Source organism: Diabrotica virgifera, chromosome 2, assembly GCF_917563875.1.
Source record: "Diabrotica virgifera virgifera chromosome 2, PGI_DIABVI_V3a".
Taxonomy (NCBI): Eukaryota; Metazoa; Arthropoda; class Insecta; order Coleoptera; family Chrysomelidae; genus Diabrotica; species Diabrotica virgifera.
The window spans coordinates 107,746,556-107,765,835 of record NC_065444.1 but is presented as its reverse complement, the minus strand read 5'-3'; the positions used below and the strand labels follow the sequence as shown (position 1 = coordinate 107,765,835).

Here is a 19,280-nt window from a genome sequence, read left to right as displayed (position 1 = left end):
ACAATTTCTTTCCCTATAAGGAAGTGAGCTGGTGTGATTGCTATTTTTCCTTCTGGGTCTTCTGATGATTCACATAATGGTCTCGAATTCATACAGGCTTCTATTTGTGTTAGCACCGTACTCAGTTCTTCATATGTCAGTACTGTTTCCCCTATGATTCTTTTCAGATGATATTTCATTATTCGCACGGCGCTTTCCCACAATCCTCCGAAGTGTGGCGCATATGCAGGTATGACGTGCCACTGGGTGCCTAGTGCAATTAATCCTTGTTTTATCTCGTCCTCTAGGTTTTGATTTTCTTTTTTTAGTAAGTTTGCCGTTCCTACGAATGTGGTTCCGTTATCACTGTAAATGTTGACGCACTGTCCTCTGCGTGCCGTAAATCTTTTGAACGCCGCAATAAATGCATCTGTAGACATATCACTTACTACCTCAAGATGTACTGCCTTTGTTGACAGACACACAAATACTGCAATGTATCCTTTATAACTCCTTTGTCCTCTGCCTTTCGTAGTACTTATTTTTATCGGCCCGGCGTAATCTATCCCTGTATTCGTGAAAGGATGACTCGGGTTCACTCTGTCCTCCGGCACGTCTCCCATTAACTGTTGTGCTACTTGTCCTTTATACCTCCTACACTTTATACATTTAGTTAACTGACTTTTCACGGTTCTTCTTCCGTTTATTATCCAATATTTCCTCTTTATGTATTGTAATGTCTGTTGTAGTCCGCTATGCAGATTTTTTGTATGACTGTCCGATATAATTAACTTTGTTAATGCGCTGTCCTTAGGTAAAATTATAGGATGTTTTTCCGCGTACTGTAGCTTCGTGTGCCTTAGAGTAATTGTACTGCAACAGTTCGGCGTATTTTCCCGTGTTAAATCCCATAAGAAATCGCTAAGGTCCATTCTGGTCATTTTTGACGCGTATAGTGGTGGAGGCGCCAAGACTCGTCCGATCTTGACGTGTGAGGTATCGAAGGAAAGTGGAGAGGGTAAGGAATAAGTTAACACAAAAAACAAAGAGAACGGCAGAGCCAAAACGGTACTATAGCATATCTCCGTTGTTATCGGTCCGATCATGACGTGTGAGGTATCGTAGGAAAGTGGAGGGCTAAGGAATAAGCTAATACAAAAAACAAAGAAGACGACCAAAACGGCACTACAGCATATCTCTGTTGTTATTGATCAGCTCGTGATGTATGAGGTATCGTAGGAAAGTGGAGGGGGTAAGGAATAAGCTAATACAAAAACAAAGAGGACGGCCAAAACGGCACTACAGCATATCTCCGCTGTTATTGATCAGATCGTGATATGTGAGGTATCGTAGGTAAAGGAAGGAATAGCGAATATGTTGAGAAAACAATCATCGCGACATTGACAAAAGGAGTATTGAATCATGGAAATTACAATGGCTGCATTATCAGAGGAACATTTGGAATGTAGCGTCTAAACGACTTACCGTATAAGACACAATAGAATCATTAGGACATTATATCCAAACCACCGAACATACATGACATGCTCTCACTTTCATCTTCCGTTCTTTATCTTTGCCCAAACCATCTAGCATCTATAAGACATCATAAAAGACTCTCTCTCTCTCTCTCTCTCTCTCTCTCTCTCTCTCTCTCTCTCTCTCTCTCTCTCTCTCTCTCTCTCTCTCTCTCTCGAAACAATTAATAAAAGATACAGGTGTCGATAAAAACAACATAGCAGCGTGGGAGGTAATACTAGAAATAGAATACGACGAACGTATACCATTCTTATGACCAAAGCAACAATCATCCTCAATATCATCTTCTATAATCTTCTATACATGAATCTCCCTCCATTCATACACCTGGTCATTACAAAGAATATAATAACATTCTTAAGATCAAACCAACAAACATCCACCGTCTTCTATTATTGAATACTACTATACATGAATCTCCCTCCATTCATACACCTGGTCATTACAAAGAACATATAACATTCTTAAGATCAGACCGACAAACATACACAATATAATATTCTCTGATTGGATCTACATGAATCTTCCTCCAATCATACACTTGCTATTTACAAAGATTGTAAGTTGCATACTTTATTTCATATACGGCAAGTAGGGTAATATTATGTAGGTTGGTATTATACTTCTCACATAAAAATGGGATTATCTGTTTTATTAGAAAAATCGTTTAACAATATAGCATAGCACAAACAATTGTTTATAGATATGAGTTATACGTCGACATAGAAAAGGTATTTAATATAGTGAAAATAAGTTGTATTATTGAAATAGAAAAATACATGTACTGTATTTTACCTACGACCATAAACAAATTTAGACTACATAGACTGAAAAAATGTTAGCAAGGACAGTCAAGCAGTAAGTAATGGTTAATATGTAAACGTTAATAAAATAATGTTAGTATCTAAGCGATGAAATGTGTGTAAAGCGATTTATAAAAATAATGTAAGCATGCAATGAATGAAAGGTAGCCAATTCGGTCGAACATAAATTTATTGAAAAAACAAAAATATATTCTTAACAGCGATCACCAACGTGAAGGTACGACTACATCGACCGCCAGGTTAGTAGGGGTAATGGTTAGTAGGAATGATTTTTACATTATATGATAATATATTTAATAATAGTGATATACTTAACTTACTAAGATCAGCTCTTTACTTGGTTTAGTAGACATCTTTTTATTGATCTGTTGGACATCTTTTATGTATTCTTATTAATGTTAAAACACCGATACTTTGGTATCAATTCATTCGTTACTAAGTTCTATAGTATTCAAAAATGAATTATTAGGGGAAAATAACTGTAGGTTATCTAATCTTAAAACTAGGGATTTTTTCGACTCCTGTATTTTGATAGGATATCGAAGACTTAAAACTAAATCGGGGAAAGAAGACCATTAAGTTATCGATTGTTTTAACTTGGAGGCTACACGAGCAACGGCTCTGGAATTAACCAGAACGGCTCATTAATTTGCCAGTGGTCCATATCAGATATCTTTTTTTTTTTTGGTCATAACTAAACATCTTTTTAGGGGCATACTTAATTATACTAAATTTAGAGATAATATATACAAAAGTATGAGTTACTAGAATCATCATATGATATAAAAACAATGAGTGTGGGAAAGGTTGAGGAATGTAGTAAAAAGGGCCTGTTCCAGATATCATTATGTTAGTTGTAATAAATAAAGTTATAAAAAATTACAATATTCAATCATATAAATAATCTTAGTGACGTAAAAACGATTAGTGATAGGGTGATAAGAGGAATATAATAAAAAAATTGTACATTTGTAATAAATAAAGTTTTAAGACCAACTTCAATCAGCATCCATCTTAAAGTCAATAAAATCATCAATGATAAATGTTAAAATAAGTTTATTCAAATCTTTGTGTTAAATCTAATCAACATCCATCTCAAGAGTATCAATTAAATAGTGCCCAAAGGGAAGCGTATCATAAGAACCCTGAATGTGATGTCTTTTATCATCATTGGGGCTTAGCGCAATCTTACTTTGAGTTATAGAATAAACTTTGTGTTTATCAGAGCGTATAAGATTTTGTGAGGTGACCTTTGCTGTAAAGGTATCTGAACATTCTACGTAGTCCTCAAAAGTAATTTTAGTATTTACTACAGATTTCTTTACCCCCTTCGCCTTCTTTGTCACACCATAATTTCGTATAATATTATCAACTTCATCATCGTCATACTCTTGTTCTTTCAACTTCCCCCTCAGCTTTTTAATGTCAACATCTGTGGTAGCTGCTTTTGTCGTGTATAATTTCGATCGGAGTCCTATGTAGTCGGTCATAATGCAGCCATTATTCTCATCTTTCATTATGCCCAATACCTTCTTATTAACCAGAGGGATGCCGTAAATGTTATCTTTAGGATAGTCTGAGGTATCAAAATATTTATAGCAATCATGTATCATTGCTTCATACGGGTCTTTTTCCCGTATCTCCACGATCACACTATCAGTATCGGTATAGCAGGTCGAAAAGTTTTCTCCGAACCTGCTAGCTAAGTAGCCATATTGGAAATCATATATGGTCGTTTTCGCCAAGTCTAAAATACTCATTCCAACATAAATCGGTTTAACTAACCATATTTCCGCTCTATGCATCTCAACAGCAATCAAATTTTCATTAAAGATAGTAGCGTTTTTAAACAGGGGGCTACTTATTCTAGCTTCAGCTCCATAACGACCCTCCCACTCTGTCAGCAATTTAATATCAACGCGCCTGCGCACACCCTCTAAAGTCTTACCAAACACTGCATTGTTCATAAGCTTAAACAGATTCTTTTCAAACTCATTTTTTGCTGCCTTCCGGAGATTTGTATTCAAGTCGATGTATGACTTTAACCAAGGAGACTGCTTAAATTTCAAGACTCGATGAATCTTTTTTAGTATTAATCCATGAGCTAGCGCTTGCTTCAAGGCTCTGTAATGAATTACATATCTTTCTTTATCATGAAGGGTAGCCATTAATTTGGTCAGCTCTCGCGGACGTTTAGGAGGTTTCATAGTTTTCGGGTTCAAGGATTGGGGACAGAATGGGATGTCTTTATGACGATCATGGAGATGTTGAGGGTACTCCAGATCGACCTCGAGAATGCACCCTTCAGAAGAATCGTCCGGAATACTAAGAATGTTGATGTTAGTATCAGACCACTCGAAACCTCCATATGGAAGATATTGTGACATTGCCCACCCATATTGATTATTGACATCGAAATACATCAGATAGGAGTCGGGCTTCGATGGGTCGTAAGATGCCATGTACTTGTTATTAGCATGAACACGACGTTTCGAGCAAACTTGACTCAAACCACCACGAATGCCACGCTCCACAAACAAATGCATATCTGGATCAGTTAAAAGTTCAAGTTCCTGTTTTGTATACTTAAGCATCGCATCCCACGTGAATCCAGGCAGAGTAAAGTAATGAGCGGGGTCAAGATTATATGTTTCGAGACAACTGGAGCGGAACCGTTCGAAAACGTCGGCAAGAAGAAGAATATCGGTTTTCATGTAGAGATCGACGTAATCTCCGAGAGAAGAACAAGAGAATGAGGACCAGACTTGGAGAGCGCGATGATAATGGCGGCGAGGACAAGGTTTATCCTCAAGTTTATTATAAAAAAACTCGATAGGCGGCAGACATGTTTCAATAAAACGATCGAAAGAATCAATATAATCATAAGGCATGATACCTTTCACAGTAAGAAGATTGAACTGCTCCTCGGGAAGGAAAACATATTGAGAGCGGAGATTAGGATATTCGGTCAAATAAGAAGAGAGCTTATCGAGAGAAGACGCCATAAATCGAAAACTATCGATGAAACGAAATTTAATTCGAGCATCATTAATGTGTTTAGTGAAAGAAATATATTTTTCCTTAGTAATAGGAAGAAGATCTACAGGACCTTTGATGTGAGTAGCAATATCATTAATAATGAAATGCGCGTCATATCCACTGAGGTTATGAAATATCACAGGGATAGTGTGAGCATCTTTGTAATTAATATTACAGCCTTCATGAGATGCAAATCTATAATTATTTTCTGGGATCAGGTGATTATGGTCTCGCATTTTCTTATCACTGAGGGAGAAGCGCTGCTCGCAAATATGACAATGAGTGGCTGCTTGAAAATCACTCTCTTGCTGAAATGTCATATTAATATCAAACGGACACATAAACACCGTAGAAACATCCTCAGCAAGCTGATTTAGTTCATCTGCGAACCATTTCATGCAATCTTTTCCACGATATGATTTGTAAAATGACAGAGAATCATCATAGGAACATTTAAAGTAATACCCAACGGCAGCAGGTATATGTTTTTGATAGGTAGTCTTTTCAGCACTATGTTCCAGAACGCTTTCAAGATCTGCGTATACCGCGAAGGGGGCTTTTAGTTTATTCCTGAAATTCTTAAATTTTAACATTTTATGGCTTTCTTCAGGCATTTTAATGGCTGTTTCATTTATTCTTTCACAATCGTTAATGTGAGCTTCTAGCTGTGTAGACGATAAAAATGGTTGTAAACACCTATCACAGAGAACATCTGATCGCCCTTTGCAGCATGTCTTATGAACATTCAACTTTTCTTGCGATCGAAAGTAATGGAGGCAGCCATCACAGAAATATTTTGTTCCATCTTCATTGCTAAGCTGCTTGGAAAGGAGGCGAGATAGATTTTTTATCCAAACGTAATGATATTTAAGGGGACCTTGCTCATCATATTTATCTTGTATCAAAAGCAGATTCACATGTTTATCCTTCTTGTTTTTTGTTAGGAAGGTAGGGAGAGTCGTATAGTTCTTCTTCTCCTTTTTCAAAATGTAAACATTAATCGATATATTATTCTGCTTTTCAAAATTAGGAATCTGTTTGGCGGTCATTGGCCACTGAATACCTTTAAGTTTCAACACTTGAGAGTAGTGTGGGTAAGATGACATTAAAGCGGAGTTATTCTGACAAGGATATAATGCCGATATGACAGCCCATGCAAAGCATGCATCGTCATCGTTTTTAACATTAATGCATGCCTGTTTTATTTTTATCTGAGGGGGAAGTTCAATATATGAGGAGCCAAGCTGTGGTGTAAATTTGTTTATATTCACCCCTAGGTTAACAACAGCTTTAAGTGCCCAGCCACTATCTCTCTCTTGGAATTCTTCCAAGTCTCTGTTGATGGGTTCCACTACTTTTTTCTCGAACCATTCATCAAGATTGGTGTCTCTATAAATGGCTGAGTTTGAAGTAGTGAAGTACTTGGTTTCATTTATCATCTTATCGCCTTGAGCAATCTCGAATTCTCCTCCAAATGCTATGTTAACTTTTACTGCAGCGTTATTTTTTAAGGCAGTCTGGATTCGTCGCTTGAACAGAGCTTTGCAATCAACCAGGAAACTACCTGGGTCCTTGTGTTTAAGGTTCGAAATGACTCCAGTCTGAATTCTTGAATTAAATGTAGATACAGAGTCTTCCCAATGTACCCTACGCTTTGCAGTCTCCGGACGAGTGTTAAGTCCCGCCCCCTTCTTTTGTTCAGCCTTCAGTTGCTTACTCAACGTTCTCACCTGCCGCATCTGAGCTTCGAGGTGCTGCTTTTCGCCAATCGTCTTTGCAAACCTCATTCTATCATGAATCATTTTAATCGCTTTCCTACACTCTATCAACCCTTTTCTTAACTTTTCATCATTATACTTGTTTTGAATTAAACCTAAGATGGTTGCAATTAACTGAATAAGTTTAGTTAACATGTTAAATTAAAAAAGCCAATATTCAAAGATAGATTAAGTATAAAAATTCAAAATTTTCAAAAATTGCTAATTTAAATCAAAAATTATCAAAAAAATTCAAAAATTATCAAAAAATCAAAATTTTTCAAAATATACCACTCACCAGAGCACACGTCTAAATGATTTACCAAAGCACTGAATGAAGATCTGAAACAGAATGAGAAAATATAAGTTGCGTCAAGTATTTAGTAAACATTGGTCGGACGGAAAACTGAATGGTGATACGTTATGCTCAAAAGGCCCCTGAAATGAGTAGATTTGTGCTTGTTTTCTCATAAGAATCAATGTAAAAGTGCTGTATTAAAATATTTATTGAACTTGGTTACATTTTTTTCCCTTCATGTACGATATGTATAAATTAAAAATTTCAGATGTAAACATGTAAAAATCCTGATTACCCCCCACCACCTTGACCACTAACACAATCATTAATTCAAAATAATACCATTAAATTTTCATTCATGGAATAAAAATTGTTTCAACAATTTAGCATAACACACACAATTGTTTGCTATGCTGATATGATGTATATGTTAACATAGAAAAGTATTTAACGTGGTGTAATAAGCAGTATAGATGAAATAAAGAAATGTCTTACTATTTTTATCTACAACCATAAATTAATTTAGAAAAACATATCACATAAAAACGTATCACATAACAACGTATCACGCTAAAATGGAAGTGGGCAGACATAGAAACAATGGAAGACAACTTTTGGACGAAGCGAGTTATTTAATGGCGTCCAAGGGCAATTAAAAAGAAGTAGAGGCAGACCTCAAACAAGATGGACTAATGATATCAAGCGAATGGACATAAAAAACAGCAAACAGATAATATGAATAAACACACCCAAGGTAGGCTTTTATCCGACGATGGATGGAATAGCTGATAGATCACATAACATATCTCCGCATAAATAGTAAAATGTAATGAATATATAAGCTTATAGTATATAACATAATATGTAAAGTATGTGAGAGAAAACAGTAAAAGGAATACAAAACAGTAGTTCAGATAGTAGTCTCCAGGGGAAAGACACTTTTCCTCTCTCCGTATATCACTTCTTGTAATATATTGGCGGTAATCATAAAATAGACATGGCGTTGCATCAAAAGACACTATGATGTTCTTCCTCTTTCCTTCTGGCACTTCAATCGTTTTCTGGGTCAAATCGTCAGACACATGACAATGCTTCGTCTTTTTACCTGTAATGTTTTCTGTTTCACGTCATTTTCTTTCATTTTTTAATGACAGATGACCTTCTTGGTTTAGGTCTAGCCAGGGATATGTCATATGATGGTTTGCAGGCAATAAAATATGATTAAGAAAAATCCATAATTTGAGTAATATATTATATTATATGACATTTTATATAGAACGAAACAGTTCTTAATGCACATTCGTCACAAAACTTATATGTATAAACAAAAATCATTGAAGTGGCATTGAAGTTGACACGGTCGTTTACACCAGCTATCATTATATCTGATAAATCATCTCGAAAACTAGAGAAAATATCATATAATTCATGTGAATGGGTGGAATTTTTGAATATTATTCAAAACAAAATTATTAATATATGTTTCCAAGAACCTCTGAATCCGAGGAAATACTAAGAAAATGATCCGATAGAATACCTGTGTGAAGAGTTTTCAACAATTATTTATCTATTCGAACGTAAAAATACAAAGTTTATTTCCATTATAAAACATGGTGTATACATTGAGTTGATTCGAGATCAAAGAACTTTTGTTTATTCACAAAAGTATTATCCAGCAAAGAGTGAGACTTTTATGTTGACTTAATTTTAGGGTGTATTATTATAACATTGCAAATATAATAAAAGCAACATCCTGTTCCTCTTCTATAGATTTGTTGGAGCTAGTGCAAATTAAAATTTCATACAATTTTAGTATTTTAAGTATTGCTTTAGCAGAGATTATATATTACTATAGAGATAAAATATTGTTAGATTTACATCAATAAATGTCTTTTATATTATAAAAGTTTTATATACAAAATAACTTTAGACCACATGTTTAAACATGTTACCTAAAATAGTGCAATATTCAATAAATTTTCTCTAAGGCAACGTGACGTGAGCTAACATAATGCCTTCCATATCTACTTTAAAAGATATTATAGACAAGTATGCTTCTACGTGAGAAAGGTTGAAATTTGAATAATTTAAAAATACCTCTATTAGTATGAAATATTATTCACCTAATTAATGTAAATTACTATACACCCTTTTAGGTTAGTATTAATATTGAATATAATTGTTAATAAATAATATCGATTTAGAAAATTAATAAAAAATTACATAAAATGATGTCTCATACCACTTTTGTCCCTATTCCATCGTGTTTCGTCTATAGAATTAACCGTATTTATAAGAAAACATAGACAAGTTTCAGTTTATAATATTGCACAAGTCCAACAGCTCAATAAAATTAAAAATGAGCCAAAATGAGCCAAAATGAACCATATTTTCAAAAATATTAGCAACATGTAATAGATATTGATAAGCATATGACCCTAACTATAACTCGAGAACTTCATTAGTAGAATATGAGATAATGTAAAATATCTTTTAAAGATGAAAAAAATTATCTAGAAACAACAGAATTTAAGACTGCTCCCGGATTACTTAATTTAATATTTTCTAAACAGTCATCTAACTTCACTCAAGAAGATTTATAAATTTATAGCAAATTCTAGAAATAACAGGTCTTTACCTCATTTAACAGGGATATTACACCACCGAACCACCCTCCCATAAAAATTTGAAAATATCACTAAATCTCTATTTACCAAAAAATAAACGATTTTGTTCTCATATACAGAACGCCGATAATGCAAGTGCTAACATTTGTTATACATAAAAACTTTAATTATGAAACCGATCCAAACATTCTAGTAACTATATAATTAGTAATTTGAAAATATTGAACAGATTATATACTTAGATAAAATGAGTAGTGTGTATTTGTATACCCCCTCTTCTACACTATCAACACACCACCAGATGATCATCCGTATTTTGCTAGTCGAGACTGCCAGAAACTAATTAATATTCACCCTAGACAACGGATGTTCACCTAATTAATATTCCACATCTTTGGTCATACAAATACTCACTACTCATTTTATCTAAGTATATAATCTGTTCAATATTTTCAAATTACTAATTATATAGTTACTAGAATGTTTGGATCGGTTTCATAATTAAAGTTTTTATGTATAACAAATGTTAGCACTTGCATTATCGGCGTTCTGTATATGAGAACAAAATCGTTTATTTTTTGGTAAATAGAGATTTAGTGATATTTTCAAATTTTTATGGGAGGGTGGTTCGGTGGTGTAATATCCCTGTTAAATGAGGTAAAGACCTGTTATTTCTAGAATTTGCTATAAATTTATAAATCTTCTTGAGTGAAGTTAGATGACTGTTTAGAAAATATTAAATTAAGTAATCCGGGAGCAGTCTTAAATTCTGTTGTTTCTAGATAATTTTTTTCATCTTTAAAAGATATTTTACATTATCTCATATTCTACTAATTAAGTTCTCGAGTTATAGTTAGGGTCATATGCTTATCAATATCTATTACATGTTGCTAATATTTTTGAAAATATGGTTCATTTTGGCTCATTTTGGCTCATTTTTAATTTTATTGAGCTGTTGGACTTGTGCAATATTATAAACTGAAACTTGTCTATGTTTTCTTATAAATACGGTTAATTCTATAGACGAAACACGATGGAATAGGGACAAAAGTGGTATGAGACATCATTTTATGTAATTTTTTATTAATTTTCTAAATCGATATTATTTATTAACAATTATATTCAATATTAATACTAACCTAAAAGGGTGTATAGTAATTTACATTAATTAGGTGAATAATATTTCATACTAATAGAGGTATTTTTAAATTATTCAAATTTCAACCTTTCTCACGTAGAAGCATACTTGTCTATAATATCTTTTAAAGTAGATATGGAAGGCATTATGTTAGCTCACGTCACGTTGCCTTAGAGAAAATTTATTGAATATTGCACTATTTTAGGTAACATGTTTAAACATGTGGTCTAAAGTTATTTTGTATATAAAACTTTTATAATATAAAAGACATTTATTGATGTAAATCTAACAATATTTTATCTCTATAGTAATATACAGGGTGTCCCGAAAAGATTGGTCATAAATTATACCACACATTCTACGGTCAAAAATAGTTCGATTGAACCTAACTTACCTTAGTAAAAATGTGCTCATAAAAAAAGTTACAGCCCTTTGAAGTTACAAAATGAAAATCGATTTTTTTCAATATATCGAAAACTATTAGAGATTTTTTATTGAAAATTGACATATATCATTCTTATGGCAGTAACATCTTAAAACAAAATTATAGTGAAGTTTGTCCACCCCATAAAAATTTTATGGGGGTTTTGCTCCCTTAAACCCCCCCGTACTTTTGTATACGTTCCAGTTAATTCATTATTGTGGTATCATTAGTTAAACACAACGTTTTTAAAACTTTTTTGCCTCTTAGTATTTTTTCAATAAGCAAAGTTTTATCGAGATGCGGCTTCTTTTTTAATATATTTACATAAAAATTTTATGGGGGTTTTGTTCCTTTAAAAACCCCAAATGTTTGTGTACGTTCCAATTACACTATTATTGTGATACCATTAGTTAAACACAGTGTTTTTAAAACTTTTTTGCCTCTTAGTCTTTTTTTGACAAATCACCTTTTATCGAGATATGGCTTCTTTTTCAAAATATACCTAAAAATGTAAATTATAAATACATTTTCAGATTATTAACAGGTCTCTATAATCGTACTTAACCATGTACAAATATATGGTGGATTCGACAAATATTCAAAATAGCTCGATAAACACTGGCTTATCAAAAAAGTACTGAGAGGCAAAAAAGTTTTAAAAATATTTTGTTTAACTAATGGTGTCACAATAATAATTTAATTGGAACGTACACAAAAGTTTGGGGGGGTTTAAAGGAACAAAACCCCCTTAAAATTTTTAAGGGGTGCACAAATTTCACTTTAATTTTTTTTTAAGATGTTGCTGCCATAAGAATGCCACATGTCCATTTTCAATGAAAAATCTCGAAGGGTTTTCGATATATGAAAAAAAATCGATTTTCATTTTGTAACTTCAAAGGGCTGTAACTTTTTTTGTGTGCACTATTGTATATAGGTAAGTGAGGTTCAATCAACATATTTTTGACCCCAGAATCTGTGGTATAATTTATAACCATTCTTTTCGGGACACCCTGTATAATCTCTGCTAAAGCAATACTTAAAATACTAAAATTGTATGAAATTTTAATTTGCACTAGCTCCAACAAATCTATAGAAGAGGAACAGGATGTTGCTTTTATTCTATTTGCAATGTTATAATAATACACCCTAAAATTAAGTCAACATAAAAGTCTCACTCTTTGCTGGATAATACTTTTGTGAATAAACAAAAGTTCTTTGATCTCGAATCAACTCAATGTATACACCATGTTTTATAATGGAAATAAACTTTGTATTTTTACGTTCGAATAGATAAATAATTGTTGAAAACTCTTCACACAGGTATTCTATCGGATCATTTTCTTAGTATTTCCTCGGATTCAGAGGTTCTTGGAAACATATATTAATAATTTTGTTTTGAATAATATTCAAAAATTCCACCCATTCACATGAATTATATGATATTTTCTCTAGTTTTCGAGATGATTTATCAGATATAATGATAGCTGGTGTAAACGACCGTGTCAACTTCAATGCCACTTCAATGATTTTTGTTTATACATATAAGTTTTGTGACGAATGTGCATTAAGAACTGTTTCGTTCTATATAAAATGTCATATAATATTAGTACATTGTTTACCGGGTAGGAAAAGCTTAACATTCCTGGACGACTGTGAAGATTGCTAAGTCGAGGCGCAAGCCGAGACTTAGCAACACAGAGTCCAGGAATGTGGCTTTTCCTACGAGGTAAACATACTATTTTTCCGCAAATCGTTTAAAATTCGACAGATATTGATTGATTTAAAAAAAAACGCGATAATTTTATTCCCAAATAAATGGTGCTTTGAAATTCCTAATAAAATTACTTGGGTTACTATGGAAACGTATTGAGGTTGAATTGTCAAACTTGACGCTTATAAATTTAACACTAACAACTGTACGGAAATATCATTTCCTTACAGTAAGGAAATGACATTTCCTTACAGTAAGGAAGTCCTGACTTTTTCTTCAAGAAATTTTGACAGGAATGTCAAAATTTCCTGGCGATTTGCGGAAAAATATATTACTCAAATTATGGATTTTTCTTAATCATATTTTATTGCCTGCAAACCATCATATGACATATCCCTGGCTAGACCTAAACCAAGAAGGTCATCTGTCATTAAAAAATGAAAGAAAATGACGTGAAACAGAAAACATTACAGGTAAAAAGACGAAGCATTGTCATGTGTCTGACGATTTGACCCAGAAAACGATTGAAGTGCCAGAAGGAAAGAGGAAGAACATCATAGTGTCTTTTGATGCAACGCCATGTCTATTTTATGATTACCGCCAATATATTACAAGAAGTGATATACGGAGAGAGGAAAAGTGTCTTTCCCCTGGAGACTACTATCTGAACTACTGTTTTGTATTCCTTTTACTGTTTTCTCTCACATACTTTACATATTATGTTATATACTATAAGCTTATATATTCATTACATTTTACTATTTATGCGGAGATATGTTATGTGATCTATCAGCTATTCCATCCATCGTCGGATAAAAGCCTACCTTGGGTGTGTTTATTCATATTATCTGTTTGCTGTTTTTTATGTCCATTCGCTTGATATCATTAGTCCATCTTGTTTGAGGTCTGCCTCTACTTCTTTTTAATTGCCCTTGGACGCCATTAAATAACTCGCTTCGTCCAAAAGTTGTCTTCCATTGTTTCTATGTCTGCCCACTTCCATTTTAGCGTGATACGTTGTTATGTGATACGTTTTTATGTGATATGTTTTTCTAAATTAATTTATGGTTGTAGATAAAAATAGTAAGACATTTCTTTATTTCATCTATACTGCTTATTACACCACGTTAAATACTTTTCTATGTTAACATATACATCATATCAGCATAGCAAACAATTGTGTGTGTTATGCTAAATTGTTGAAACAATTTTTATTCCATGAATGAAAATTTAATGGTATTATTTTGAATTAATGATTGTGTTAGTGGTCAAGGTGGTGGGGGGTAATCAGGATTTTTACATGTTTACATCTGAAATTTTTAATTTATACATATCGTACATGAAGGGAAAAAAATGTAACCAAGTTCAATAAATATTTTAATACAGCACTTTTACATTGATTCTTATGAGAAAACAAGCACAAATCTACTCATTTCAGGGGCCTTTTGAGCATAACGTATCACCATTCAGTTTTCCGTCCGACCAATGTTTACTAAATACTTGACGCAACTTATATTTTCTCATTCTGTTTCAGATCTTCATTCAGTGCTTTGGTAAATCATTTAGACGTGTGCTCTGGTGAGTGGTATATTTTGAAAAATTTTGATTTTTTGATAATTTTTGAATTTTTTTGATAATTTTTGATTTAAATTAGCAATTTTTGAAAATTTTGAATTTTTATACTTAATCTATCTTTGAATATTGGCTTTTTTAATTTAACATGTTAACTAAACTTATTCAGTTAATTGCAACCATCTTAGGTTTAATTCAAAACAAGTATAATGATGAAAAGTTAAGAAAAGGGTTGATAGAGTGTAGGAAAGCGATTAAAATGATTCATGATAGAATGAGGTTTGCAAAGACGATTGGCGAAAAGCAGCACCTCGAAGCTCAGATGCGGCAGGTGAGAACGTTGAGTAAGCAACTGAAGGCTGAACAAAAGAAGGGGGCGGGACTTAACACTCGTCCGGAGACTGCAAAGCGTAGGGTACATTGGGAAGACTCTGTATCTACATTTAATTCAAGAATTCAGACTGGAGTCATTTCGAACCTTAAACACAAGGACCCAGGTAGTTTCCTGGTTGATTGCAAAGCTCTGTTCAAGCGACGAATCCAGACTGCCTTAAAAAATAACGCTGCAGTAAAAGTTAACATAGCATTTGGAGGAGAATTCGAGATTGCTCAAGGCGATAAGATGATAAATGAAACCAAGTACTTCACTACTTCAAACTCAGCCATTTATAGAGACACCAATCTTGATGAATGGTTCGAAAAAAAAGTAGTGGAACCCATCAACAGAGACTTGGAAGAATTCCAAGAGAGAGATAGTGGCTGGGCACTTAAAGCTGTTGTTAACCTAGGGGTGAATATAAACAAATTTACACCACAGCTTGGCTCCTCATATATTGAACTTCCCCCTCAGATAAAAATAAAACAGGCATGCATTAATGTTAAAAACGATGACGATGCATGCTTTGCATGGGCTGTCATATCGGCATTATATCCTTGTCAGAATAACTCCGCTTTAATGTCATCTTACCCACACTACTCTCAAGTGTTGAAACTTAAAGGTATTCAGTGGCCAATGACCGCCAAACAGATTCCTAATTTTGAAAAGCAGAATAATATATCGATTAATGTTTACATTTTGAAAAAGGAGAAGAAGAATTATACGACTCTCCCTACCTTCCTAACAAAAAACAAGAAGGATAAACATGTGAATCTGCTTTTGATACAAGATAAATATGATGAGCAAGGTCCCCTTAAATATCATTACGTTTGGATAAAAAATCTATCTCGCCTCCTTTCCAAGCAGCTTAGCAATGAAGATGGAACAAAATATTTCTGTGATGGCTGCCTCCATTACTTTCGATCGCAAGAAAAGTTGAATGTTCATAAGACATGCTGCAAAGGGCGATCAGATGTTCTCTGTGATAGGTGTTTACAACCATTTTTATCGTCTACACAGCTAGAAGCTCACATCAACGATTGTGAAAGAATAAATGAAACAGCCATTAAAATGCCTGAAGAAAGCCATAAAATGTTAAAATTTAAGAATTTCAGGAATAAACTAAAAGCCCCCTTCGCGGTATACGCAGATCTTGAAAGCGTTCTGGAACATAGTGCTGAAAAGACTACCTATCAAAAACATATACCTGCTGCCGTTGGGTATTACTTTAAATGTTCCTATGATGATTCTCTGTCATTTTACAAATCATATCGTGGAAAAGATTGCATGAAATGGTTCGCAGATGAACTAAATCAGCTTGCTGAGGATGTTTCTACGGTGTTTATGTGTCCGTTTGATATTAATATGACATTTCAGCAAGAGAGTGATTTTCAAGCAGCCACTCATTGTCATATTTGCGAGCAGCGCTTCTCCCTCAGTGATAAGAAAATGCGAGACCATAATCACCTGATCCCAGAAAATAATTATAGATTTGCATCTCATGAAGGCTGTAATATTAATTACAAAGATGCTCACACTATCCCTGTGATATTTCATAACCTCAGTGGATATGACGCGCATTTCATTATTAATGATATTGCTACTCACATCAAAGGTCCTGTAGATCTTCTTCCTATTACTAAGGAAAAATATATTTCTTTCACTAAACACATTAATGATGCTCGAATTAAATTTCGTTTCATCGATAGTTTTCGATTTATGGCGTCTTCTCTCGATAAGCTCTCTTCTTATTTGACCGAATATCCTAATCTCCGCTCTCAATATGTTTTCCTTCCCGAGGAGCAGTTCAATCTTCTTACTGTGAAAGGTATCATGCCTTATGATTATATTGATTCTTTCGATCGTTTTATTGAAACATGTCTGCCGCCTATCGAGTTTTTTTATAATAAACTTGAGGATAAACCTTGTCCTCGCCGCCATTATCATCGCGCTCTCCAAGTCTGGTCCTCATTCTCTTGTTCTTCTCTCGGAGATTACGTCGATCTCTACATGAAAACCGATATTCTTCTTCTTGCCGACGTTTTCGAACGGTTCCGCTCCAGTTGTCTCGAAACATATAATCTTGACCCCGCTCATTACTTTACTCTGCCTGGATTCACGTGGGATGCGATGCTTAAGTATACAAAACAGGAACTTGAACTTTTAACTGATCCAGATATGCATTTGTTTGTGGAGCGTGGCATTCGTGGTGGTTTGAGTCAAGTTTGCTCGAAACGTCGTGTTCATGCTAATAACAAGTACATGGCATCTTACGACCCATCGAAGCCCGACTCCTATCTGATGTATTTCGATGTCAATAATCAATATGGGTGGGCAATGTCACAATATCTTCCATATGGAGGTTTCGAGTGGTCTGATACTAACATCAACATTCTTAGTATTCCGGACGATTCTTCTGAAGGGTGCATTCTCGAGGTCGATCTGGAGTACCCTCAACATCTCCATGATCGTCATAAAGACATCCCATTCTGTCCCCAATCCTTGAACCCGAAAACTATGAAACCTCCTAAACGTCCGCGAGAGCTGACCAAATTAATGGCTACCCTTCATGATAAAGAAAGATATGTAATTCATTACAGAGCCTTGAAGCAAGCGCTAGCTCATGGATTAATACTAAAAAAGATTCATCGAGTCTTGAAATTTAAGCAGTCTCCTTGGTTAAAGTCATACATCGACTTGAATACAAATCTCCGGAAGGCAGCAAAAAATGAGTTTGAAAAGAATCTGTTTAAGCTTATGAACAATGCAGTGTTTGGTAAGACTTTAGAGGGTGTGCGCAGGCGCGTTGATATTAAATTGCTGACAGAGTGGGAGGGTCGTTATGGAGCTGAAGCTAGAATAAGTAGCCCCCTGTTTAAAAACGCTACTATCTTTAATGAAAATTTGATTGCTGTTGAGATGCATAGAGCGGAAATATGGTTAGTTAAACCGATTTATGTTGGAATGAGTATTTTAGACTTGGCGAAAACGACCATATATGATTTCCAATATGGCTACTTAGCTAGCAGGTTCGGAGAAAACTTTTCGACCTGCTATACCGATACTGATAGTGTGATCGTGGAGATACGGGAAAAAGACCCGTATGAAGCAATGATACATGATTGCTATAAATATTTTGATACCTCAGACTATCCTAAAGATAACATTTACGGCATCCCTCTGGTTAATAAGAAGGTATTGGGCATAATGAAAGATGAGAATAATGGCTGCATTATGACCGACTACATAGGACTCCGATCGAAATTATACACGACAAAAGCAGCTACCACAGATGTTGACATTAAAAAGCTGAGGGGGAAGTTGAAAGAACAAGAGTATGACGATGATGAAGTTGATAATATTATACGAAATTATGGTGTGACAAAGAAGGCGAAGGGGGTAAAGAAATCTGTAGTAAATACTAAAATTACTTTTGAGGACTACGTAGAATGTTCAGATACCTTTACAGCAAAGGTCACCTCACAAAATCTTATACGCTCTGATAAACACAAAGTTTATTCTATAACTCAAAGTAAGATTGCGCTAAGCCCCAATGATGATAAAAGACATCACATTCAGGGTTCTTATGATACGCTTCCCTTTGGGCACTATTTAATTGATACTCTTGAGATGGATGTTGATTAGATTTAACACAAAGATTTGAATAAACTTATTTTAACATTTATCATTGATGATTTTATTGACTTTAAGATGGATGCTGATTGAAGTTGGTCTTAAAACTTTATTTATTACAAATGTACAATTTTTTTATTATATTCCTCTTATCACCCTATCACTAATCGTTTTTACGTCACTAAGATTATTTATATGATTGAATATTGTAATTTTTTATAACTTTATTTATTACAACTAACATAATGATATCTGGAACAGGCCCTTTTTACTACATTCCTCAACCTTTCCCACACTCATTGTTTTTATATCATATGATGATTCTAGTAACTCATACTTTTGTATATATTATCTCTAAATTTA

The 19,280-nt window shown here is 34.0% G+C and overlaps 2 protein-coding genes across 2 annotated transcripts; one reads left to right on the top strand and one right to left on the bottom strand.

Moving 5' to 3' along the window:
- Positions 1-3,421: 3,421 nt before the first annotated feature.
- LOC126880763 (uncharacterized) lies at positions 3,422-7,294 on the bottom strand. Its single transcript, XM_050644816.1, has one exon. It carries the CDS (start codon positions 7,292-7,294, stop codon positions 3,422-3,424), a length of 3,873 nt encoding a protein of 1,290 aa, XP_050500773.1.
- Positions 7,295-15,056: 7,762 nt separating this feature from the next.
- Positions 15,057-18,929, top strand: LOC126880762 (uncharacterized). The gene has a single exon (XM_050644815.1). The coding sequence runs from the start codon at positions 15,057-15,059 to the stop codon at positions 18,927-18,929; it is 3,873 nt and encodes a 1,290-aa protein (XP_050500772.1).
- Positions 18,930-19,280: the final 351 nt, after the last annotated feature.

Coding starts and splice junctions, on each gene's coding strand:
- LOC126880763 (XM_050644816.1), bottom strand. CDS start 7,294: ATGTTAACTAAACTTATTCAGTTAATTGCAACCATCTTAGGTTTAATT.
- LOC126880762 (XM_050644815.1), top strand. CDS start 15,057: ATGTTAACTAAACTTATTCAGTTAATTGCAACCATCTTAGGTTTAATT.